This window comes from Hibiscus syriacus, unplaced genomic scaffold (genome assembly GCF_006381635.1).
Source record: "Hibiscus syriacus cultivar Baekdansim isolate YM2019G1 unplaced genomic scaffold, ASM638163v2 tig00116974_pilon, whole genome shotgun sequence".
Lineage (NCBI taxonomy): Eukaryota > Viridiplantae > Streptophyta > Magnoliopsida > Malvales > Malvaceae > Hibiscus > Hibiscus syriacus.
This window is the reverse complement of record NW_024063498.1, coordinates 714,892-725,139: the sequence shown is the minus strand read 5'-3', so window position 1 is coordinate 725,139 and position 10,248 is coordinate 714,892. Positions and strand designations below refer to the sequence as shown.

The following is a 10,248-nucleotide window of genomic DNA, read 5'->3' as shown; positions in this document are numbered from 1 at the left end:
GTCAGAAGTCCTATGCGGATTTGAAAAGAAAAGAAATATAATATCAAGAGGGAGACAATGTATTTTTGAAAGTATCGCCTTGGAAGAAGGTATTACATTTTGGACGAAAGAGAAAGCTAAGTCCGAGATTCATTGGACCGTATGAGATATTAAAAAGGGTTAAACCCATAGCTTATCAGTTAGTTTTGCCTCCGGACATGGACAAGATCCATAATGTTTTTCACGTATCGATGCTTAAGAGGTATAGATCAGATCTATCCCATATTATCACTCATAAAGAAATAGAGATCCGACCATATTTAACTTATGAGAAGGAACCAGTACGGATTTTGGCTAAGGAAACCAAGGAATTACGTAACAAAAAGGTTACGTTGGTTAAAGTACTTTGGTAGAATTATAAGGAAGGAGAACTTACTTTGGAACGAGAGGAGGATATGAGAAAACAGTTTCCACACTTCTTCGTTTCAGGTACTTCTTTTAAATTCGATGACGAATTTTCTTAAGGGGGAGAATTGTAATACCCCAAATAGTAGGTCATTGATTAATTTTAAAGGAATTAAAAATTTGTAGGACTAAATTAAATAAATGATAAAATATAAGAATGACTTAAATAAGATTAATTTGTAAGAGATAGATATATAAAAGGACATTTTGGTCTTTTTAAGTGAAATGAATTTAAAACCCATTTAAAATTAGGGATTTAAGAAAAGGGGAAAATTGGGTAATAATATCAGTATTGATCGAACAGTACCGATACTGTAGGCTATAATGGGAAGAATCAGCTGAGTAGTATCGGTACTTATGCAATCAGTGTCGATACCGAGAGGGAGGTATCAATACTATGAGGAAGGTATCGATACCATTAAAAACATAATGCAAAAATGGTATCGATACCGTAATAGAGTATTGGTACCATAGTATGGTAGTATCGATACCATGGTAAGGGTATCGATACTAAAGAATTAGAAATTGTGAGATAGGTTGATATTGTTATAGAAAAGTTAATAATAGTTACTCTTGAGTAATGTTAAGTGTAATTGTTAGGAAATATACTAACAATTCATATTGTACATGTATTTAATGGATATTGAATAGATCGAAATCAAGTTCCCGAATCAAGCAAAGCAAAAGGCAAAGGTCAAGTTATGGTGTGATCAACTTTACGTTTGAATACCAAAGCGAGGCAAGCCAAGTGAGTGAATTTAATATGTACTTATGTGTACGATAGTCATAAAAGTATAATTGATTGGGATATGTATGGTGATTACCAAATGGCACTTGGTGTGCAAAAAGTTAAGAAATTCATACTAAGTGTATGAATTTTCGTATGGAAACTATATGTATAAACATAAGAAATTCATAATAAGGAGGTGGATTTTTGTATTGGTAATGGGTATGCAAACCACATAGATTATAGTAATGGTTGAGGAATGACGGTATTAGTAAACCATAGAGTGTTTAATGAATTGAGAGAATCCCTGGAAATGTGAATTGTAATAATATAAATTGTGTTTAGAATTTTACTTATGATTGTTTATGACTCACTAAAAAATTTCTTAGCATGTGTTAATTTCACGCGTAGGTTTTACTACCAGCGGAGTAAGGAGATTTTTGGACATCGAAGCAAAAAAGGGTCGCCTCGTCAGTAACAGTATGACATACATGTCTACTTTTTGATATATTTAGTTGGCATGTAATATATTGAGTAAAAATGATCTAAAAAACATTTGAACGATACTTTTTGATATGTAATTAAATTTAATGCATGTTTTATATTAGTTTTAATTAAAAGTTTTAATTAAAATGTTTTATACTAGATTCAATAGGTGTTTGATTATACTTATTACGTATACAATAGTAGTACAATATTCAGTGGGAATCTAGGATTAGATATAAAAGAAGTAAAGAAGTTTCCCGAGTAGGAAAAGAACAAAGAAAGACTGGTACCTTAGAATGTGATTTATGCAGGCTGTGTACTATTGAAAGATTCGAAGATTCCAATAAGAGAGAAAATAAGATTAATGAAACCCCACATTCTCTTCTCTCCTATCTCTCTAAAATCAAAAGAATCAAACAAGTTAACTCCTTTATTACGAGTATGACAAGCACTTACCCAATAAAAAAAACAATGGATAATAAAGAAAACATGCAAGTAAACTTCATGGTAGCAACTCCCATTTGTCACCTCAGATTGATGTCACCGATGTCTGCTTTTGAAGGGTAAATTGCCATTGTTAACAAGGGCAAAAATCCCAATGTTTTTCACCTTTAAACCCCAAAACCAGGTAAAGTACATTTACTTTTTTCATTAGGCAAACATCAGTACCAATACAATGGCTCCAAAGGGAAGGAGCTCTGATTTCAGAGCTCTCTCCCCATAACATTTCTCCATCGTTTGTCACTAAAGGCAATTGCACCAACTTTCTTCGTGATCATTAGCAATAGTAGTTTTCTTTCTTTATTTTCTTTTGGTATTGATTTGATGAGAGCATAAATAATGGTGTAGTTGCAGTGTTGTCCCCTTGGGTGATTATATTGTAGGGACAAAGCAATGGGGGAACTGATCATTTTACTTCAAAGAAGGGATTTGACTATGGAATATATATATATATATATATGATGGAAACTTGTCATTATCATTATCTACAATTCCTCATTATTAAGGACTAATTCTCCTCTCCTTTAGGGAATTTTGCATTCTATGATGTTGAACTTTTTATTTTTCATGAAGTATTTATGTCTGATATTTGAATATATAGATATAACTTTCATGGATCTTACAATATATATATATATATATATAAACTTGAAGCAAATCTAATAATACATGTGCTCTACATTTACACCTATATTCAAGTAACATATATGGCAGACCTATGAAATAAACAGTTATGAAGCCAATATTTTCATTTCTACATACATTTTAATGGAAAAAGTAACAACAACAAAACAAAGAAACTGGTATGTGTTGCAAATTTGCACCAACTCTTTGGTATTTTTGTTGTTAAAAAAAAAGAAGACAGGGAAAGAAATTATACAAAGAGTCTTGAAACAATAAAATAATAAGAATTGGCATATAAAGATGATATTGTGTCATCATAATTGTGTTGATTTTCATGCAGGGAAGGGGATTTTTTTTTTTTTTTTTTTTTGCTTTTGGCACTCCTATTTGTCAGTAGAGACCAGCCTTTTTCCACCTCTTGCTTTCTTTTCTTTACTTTCTTCTTCTTTTTCCTTTTGTTCTTTCTCTCTTTCCAACATGGACTGTTTTGCAGTTAGTTCATTCGAGACTTTGAAAGACATGTAAACCAGGTCCCTCTGGTCCTCCCCCATTAGAAGAAGAAAAAAAGAATAAAAAAAGAGAGAGAAAAACTATAGTAATAGATGGGTTTTTTTCTTTGGCCTTTCTCCTTGAAAAGAACTTGACCAGTATGCTTCAAGTACTAATAATGATGATGTCTGTAAGGAATTTCCTTTGTTTTGTCTTTTTTTTTTGCTTCTACCCATGATGATCCTGGTTGTCAGGTTCAGGCCAGAATGAAGAGTACTTCAACCATTCAGCTTCTTGTGGGTTTGTAATGGATGATTCCTGTTCCCAAAAAAAAACCCATGTTTAAGTAATGAAAAACAACAACTTATGATTAAGGTTTTAACCTAAACACAACAAAATGAAGAAGCTGCCTTTTCTTGTCTTCTCCCCAATTACAACAATCAAACTGTTTGCTGGTATATCTATATCTCAGGCAACACATATGATAATAGGGTTTTTCATGCATGTTGCTATCATTCTCACTTTAAATTTCCTTTCCCATGAAATCCAACCAAAAGAATGTTATCCACTGACTAGCTGCTTTCTTTGCTTTTTGAAACCCAACCAGAACTTACAGCACTTGTAAAGCAACATGTATTCAAATGAAAAACCAAAGGATGTGTAGAGGAGAGTAGTGTAGGCTTTAGTTTTCCAACTGCTTTTTCTTTTTTGTTTTCGTCCTAAAGAGAAATATAAAAGAAGATTCTATATGTTTTCAGGATTTTATTTCATTTGATGGCTTCATGCTTTCACATTTTGATATGTTTGATTTATAAATAACATGTTTACTAAAAAAACACATCACAATTGCCTAACATATTGGTTTGAGAGTGATTCGACTTCTAATTCGACTTAATTTTTTTCATTTTGGTAATTAAACAGAATGATAATTTAAGTACCAAAGTGAGTCTAAAATGTTTAGATACCAAAATGAGAAAATGGAATAAATTCAAGGGCTAAATCATAAATTAAACCATTAATCTGTGAGAAGATAAAGCTCTGCATTCTCTTGGACAGCATATTATTGTAGTATGATAGTTACGTGCATCTCTTTACAGGATGCTGAATGCCATGCTAAAACTCTGATGAAGGAGAAGAAAAAAAAGAAAGAGAAAAAGAGATAACGAGAAAGAGAAAAGAACTCTGGCTTCTCTCTTTATTTCAATATATATGTATATGTATATGTATATATTCACTTCTTTTAATCCACTGATTTTATATATGCTTCCCTTACTTTTTCTTTAATTCTTTCTTCCACTGCTTAGTTGGTATTATATGACAAGAACAAAGGTCACGGATTTCAGAGTCAAAAAGTTCATACTCACTTCTTTTATATCTGAAGATGAAGTGCAACCCAGTATTAGTTCCTCCAAACCTGATGCAGACCTTCCTCCCAGTCTGTAATGTTGCTCCTGCTGCTGCTGCTGTTGCTGCTGCTGCTGCTGCTGTTGTTGATGCTGTTGCTGTATTTTTGTTCATTGAACAAATATATATAATGAACGATAAAGATTAAAAAAGTAAAAATCCCAGAGTTTCAGTTTCTGCATGCATATATCCTATATATTCATATATAATTAAAAACTTGAAATAAAATACACAAAGGTGGAAAAACAAAAGCTTCAGCTAAATAAGTACTGTACTTAATATCTAAATGTGGCATGCATGTGTAAAACACTGTGTCATTTTGTTCCTGCTGAGTACATAGAGATTATATATATCAGAAAACTGTTTTTTTTTATTAAAAAAAGCAGAGTACCACTCAGATTTGCGACTTCTAGAGAAAGTTATAAGTACAGTGAATTATGCATGAAATATCTTGTTCGCACACAATGTGAACTCGTTTAATCTATTGCTGGGATGGAGGTTAATTAATTTGATATATAATGATGATGATGATTATATATGTGTATTACCTGGAAGCTTTCGTTTTGAAGCATTATCCTGGAGACATTGAAGGAATCGTCGTCGAGAATGATAGAGGTGTGGTGGAGGGGAGGTGGAGAGATAATGGTGGAGATAGGATGCGATGGCCTGCTAATCTGGAAGGCCGTCGTAGCCATCTGATGATGCGTGTGTTGTTGTTGCTGTTGTTGTTGGTGGTGGTGATGTTGCTGATGATGATCGTGAGCTATATGATGCGGCCGGAGATGCTCAGGTATCTCTTCGCAAGTTCCTTGAACCGGAGCTTCCCTGGAGGCCGAAGCTTCTCCGATCCCCACCTGCAATAGAAACCTCAAAAAGAAATGTAAGTAATTGACTAAGAAGAAAGAAAATAAAAAGCAACCCTAGATAGTTTGTCAAGTTGATGGATAAATTGCATGAAGCAAAAAGGTACCTCGTCGAAGCTTTTTCTGAATGGAGTGAAACTGAAATGATCGGATTTTAACTGTTGGATATCCATGGCAGCACCGGCAGCATAACTCGATAAAGCTGCTGCAACTCCGGTGACTTCATCTCTAAGAGGGATTACGTCCTTCGAAGAAGAACTCCTCCCACTACCACTATCTCGTCGGCTATTCGGATCATTGGCAATGACATCGGTTGCTTCTACGGTCGTCGTCGTTGTTCGATCCGACCAGTTGCACAGCCTCGGTTGAGTCTGATAGAAGATCTTGGACACCACGAGCTCTCCTTCCTTCTCTTCCTCGTGTTGACCGAGATGGTACTGATGCATCACCCAATTTGTCTTCTCCGGTTTCCGATTCTTGCCAAAATTCGTGTAGAGGACAAGGATCTTCTTGCACCCTTTCTGCTTGCCGTTCACCATCACCGGCCTCGTCTTTCCGGTCTTATGCCACCTCGTTTCTCCGCCTTGTAAGTCGCATTCGGTTTGGATTTTCCTACGTTTTCGTGTCCCGGTGGTGTAGGCCTTTGACGGTCTATGGAAGAAATGTCTGCTCAACCCATCTGTGGTTACTCCTACAAGAAATCAAATCCAAAAGAAATCAAAGTTAGGCTCACTTAGGTGCAACAAACTATAATCAAACAATGCATATTATATATATATATATTCTGAGCTACCTGGGAGTTTCTCAGGATGGGTATAACAAATGCCATCTTCTCCTTCAATGGTGGGGATGAATTCATCGATCAAAGGGTGAGATTTCATGTCTTTAGCTTCAACTTTAGCTTCAAGGTGTTCTATCAGTTCTTGGTCTGTGGGATCAAATTTAACTCCGGCTGGTAAACCTAACCAGTCCTGCAAATTTTCATGATTTCTATTAAAACAAGTTTCCTTCAAGATCAAAAAGAAAAAAAAAAGGCTTTGATGCAAAAAGAATTTGAATCATTACCGGTTTTCCTTCAAGCTTGTGACCGCAACCAGGGCACTGCTTGGATCCGCACAGCTGATGCTCTTCGAGCTTTGCATCGATGAGATCGGAGCTGCTGACGGACCCCAAGTTACTCTTGTTCATATTGCTTCAATCTTGTGCGAAATAACCGACTTTATTCCACGGCAAAAATACCCATGTCCCGGTTAGCTTCTTCTCTATGGAACACAGCAAACAGATTGAAAACACCAAACCAAATCAAAAAACTAGGGATCTAAGCAAAACCCAGATGAGAAGTATGGTTTAAGAGGAGAAATCTTCCTTCACTTTCCCTCAAGGAAGAGAGAGAGAAAGGAAACCGTGACACAGTGGGATATAGAGAGATATAAAAAGCCTGATGCTTTAACCACTTGGGAAAAACACCAGAATTCCCTCACTTTAACTGAAGCAAAAAAGAAGGGAAAAGTTGTCCCTTCCTCAATCCAACCCCTTTAACCCACTTTTGCTGAATCAAGTGAGCTCATGGCGGTTTAAGAGAGAGAAACCAAAAAAAAAAAACCAGGTCGCTTGCTCTAAAGCTCAAGGATTCTCACACAATCACCTTTGTTTCTTTAAGCTCTTGACTAGTAAAGCAAGAAAAAGAAGGAAACTGTCTCCATAGCTGTTACTTGCATTCATTCAAAAGCATGGCAATACTTAAAAAAAAAATATATATATATATATATATACCCTTTTACATACTTAAATATACAAAACAAAGCTTATTTATATATAGTATTGAGTAATAATCTACGAATTCATTGGCTAAGCCATATGATGATAGACGTGGCATTGAAAAAAGCTTTGAGTAAGGAAGACGATATGTATATATATACGGGGAAAATTAGTAGTTTATCTTTGAGATATATAGGTAATTAATTCACAGATTAGAGAGAGAGCATATGATGAGAAAAGGGTTTTAGTAAAAAGAGAAAAACAAGGATGACAAAGAGAACTCACATGGGTTTTGTGTTGGAGTGGTGATGATTATTCTTTTCGCTATTAATGGATTGCACACAGAGAGAGAGGGGTGAATTACGGAGTTGCTTGATATACAAGGCAAAGAACAGTGTGTACTTGATGGACCACCACCAGCACACCCTAGAACATGAAACCAAATACATATTTTATTTTAGGATGAGGTATACAAAATGCTACTACGATTAATAATATTATTTTATTTAGTCTCTCAATTATTAAAAAATTATAAAATGATATTTTAATTATAAAAAGTTAATTTGTTGAGTCATCGACTATTAAAAGTTATAAAATGATCACTTAATTATTCATTATATTTCAAATTTATCATTTTTTGTTAAAATAATTAATGGCAACCTGAGCTGAACTTTAACAATATTAACTGAGATATGATAATATATGATCTCATAATCTTAAACGACTATCTAAGATAGCATGTTAACATTCAGTTAAGACCGCCGTCAATTTTTTAACGAAAAATGACGAGTTTGGAACATAATTGTCAACACACCTTTTTCGTCCTACTAGGATTCAAACTCTCAAAAATAGGATAGAATTCTGCTAGGATTCAACTCCTAAAAATAGGATAGAATTTTGCTATGTTTTAAACTCCTAAAGATAGGATCCACAAGCACTATAAATAGTCATTGTAGCTCACTATTGTAACACACGATGGGCATACGAAATTACCAGAAAAAAAAATACGAGCAAATAGATTGTTTTGAAGCTATTGTAAACAATTCAGGAGCAATAAAAGGTGAAAGCTTTTACCTTTCGCATTCTTTTCTTCACTTGCATGTGTTGTTATTCGTCTTTGTGCTTGAAAAAAAAAATTTGGCCGAGGAAAAGGGGTTGTCGTTCGAAACTTTTCTTTTAGATCTACACAACCCCGAGGCCGTTTTGGAAAAATACTAGAATATTTAAAACGAGGGAAGGAAATGATTTTAAAAATTAATTTTTTTTTCGAGGTTTGCCGCCGATGAACGGTCCCTTATGTATTATTTTCATATTTTTATTTATTTCTTTTTGATAATTCGTATTATTAAGTATATATATATATTAATTATTTTTATTCTAATATTATTTTAATGTTTTTTAAAGTTATCATATATATATATATATATATATATATATATATATATATATATATATATATATATATATATATATATATATAACTATTATATTTATTATTATTTTACTATTAACGTATATAAATATATTTTTCTCTTTTGCTACTATTATTATTTACTATTAACGTATATAAATATGTTTTCTCTTTTACTACTATTATTATCATTATATGTATATTTTTATTTTATTTTATTTTTTATTTTTACTTTTTTTTAAACATATGCATATATACATTTAATTATATTTTTATATTTTATACTTATTTATTTTTTTGTTTTCATGTATTTATATTATATTACATTATTATTATTTTACTTTATTAAATTATTATTTTTTTTATTATATTTATTATATATATATATATATATATATATATATATATATATATATATATATATATTATATCATAATGTTTTTTTTGTTTATTCATTCTTACTATATTATAGGGATACATCACACTCATTTATTAACTACGGTCCTACCCCTTATCGTCTTTTTCCTTCCCGACAGTTATACTTCACCAAACCTTGACTTTCTTTTTTTACTTTCTTTTGGTGTGATTGCGTTTTTTTTTATTTTACTACTTATTATCATTATTATTATTTTTCACTTAATAATTATATATATTTTTATTCCTCTTTTAGTTTTTCATCATTTTTTTTATTTTTTCCCTTCTATTTTCTTTATTTCATTTACTCTTATTTCCTTTTTCCTTTAACGCGTTTCTCGACTTTTTAAGGGTACTCTTTCAAATTGATCGGAGGTAAGTAATTTTGGATCATATGTTACCTTTAAATTTTAACTTTCGATTTTCTTAATTAAAAACAACTGGAAATTACGTAGTACCGAAAGGGCGGTTCAAGGGTGCTAATCCTTCCTTGACCGTAACCGACTCCCGAATCCGACATATCTTTGGTAAGACGCAGATCAGGTAAGATATAAGGTATCCGATTAACCTATTTTTTTTTTAAATAAATAATCGGTGGCGACTCCAATCACATTTTTCAAGTCGAAGCCCAATTCCGTGGCCCAACCGAAAGACGGTTACGACAGCTTGGCGACTCCGCTGGGGATACAGGTAAGTGAGTCAGGCTAAGGTAATTTCCAGTTGTCTTTTAATGAAAAAGGTAAGTTTAAATTTTAAGGTAACATTTTGATCCTTATTACTTACATTTGATTATATTTTTTCGAGTAAATAGTTGAACTGACCGTTTTCTAATGATTTCAGCTTCCCGAACTTTTTTCATCTAAAGGCTCTAAATCCGAGCCCCGAACCCTATTTAAGTGAGGGTGAAAGCGACGCATTCGTGTGAATTTATTCACCGCATATGCCTAGCAAGTAGCCTTCGGGATTCATATACCTTATGTCTTCGTGTGAATTTATTCTCCGCATAGACATAAGGGAATGTGTCCTCTCGAGTTTAACTTAGTCCACACAAACCTGTGATGGGTTTAGGACTAAAGGTCTGGCAAGCCCAAAGGGGCACCAGCAAGGAGAACTCGGGTACCGTTTTT

The 10,248-nt window shown here is 33.2% G+C and overlaps 1 protein-coding gene across 6 annotated transcripts; it reads right to left on the bottom strand.

The window, feature by feature from the left end:
* Positions 1-3,093: 3,093 nt before the first annotated feature.
* On the bottom strand, positions 3,094-6,863 carry LOC120192304 (NAC domain-containing protein 75-like). 6 transcript variants are annotated; one of them, XM_039195094.1, is made up of 6 exons: positions 6,604-6,863; positions 6,332-6,509; positions 5,646-6,229; positions 5,224-5,529; positions 4,636-4,767; positions 3,094-3,589 (listed from the first exon to the last, which is right to left on the bottom strand). In XM_039195094.1, the coding sequence occupies exons 1-6, from the start codon at positions 6,724-6,726 to the stop codon at positions 3,500-3,502; spliced, it is 1,413 nt and encodes a 470-aa protein (XP_039051025.1). In that variant the 5' UTR covers positions 6,727-6,863; the 3' UTR covers positions 3,094-3,499. The 6 variants fall into 6 exon arrangements, with proteins under 6 accessions (XP_039051025.1, XP_039051027.1, XP_039051028.1 ...); XM_039195096.1 differs by having other exon boundaries at positions 4,636-4,749; XM_039195097.1 differs by having other exon boundaries at positions 4,636-4,743.
* Between the last annotated feature and the right edge of the window lie 3,385 nt (positions 6,864-10,248).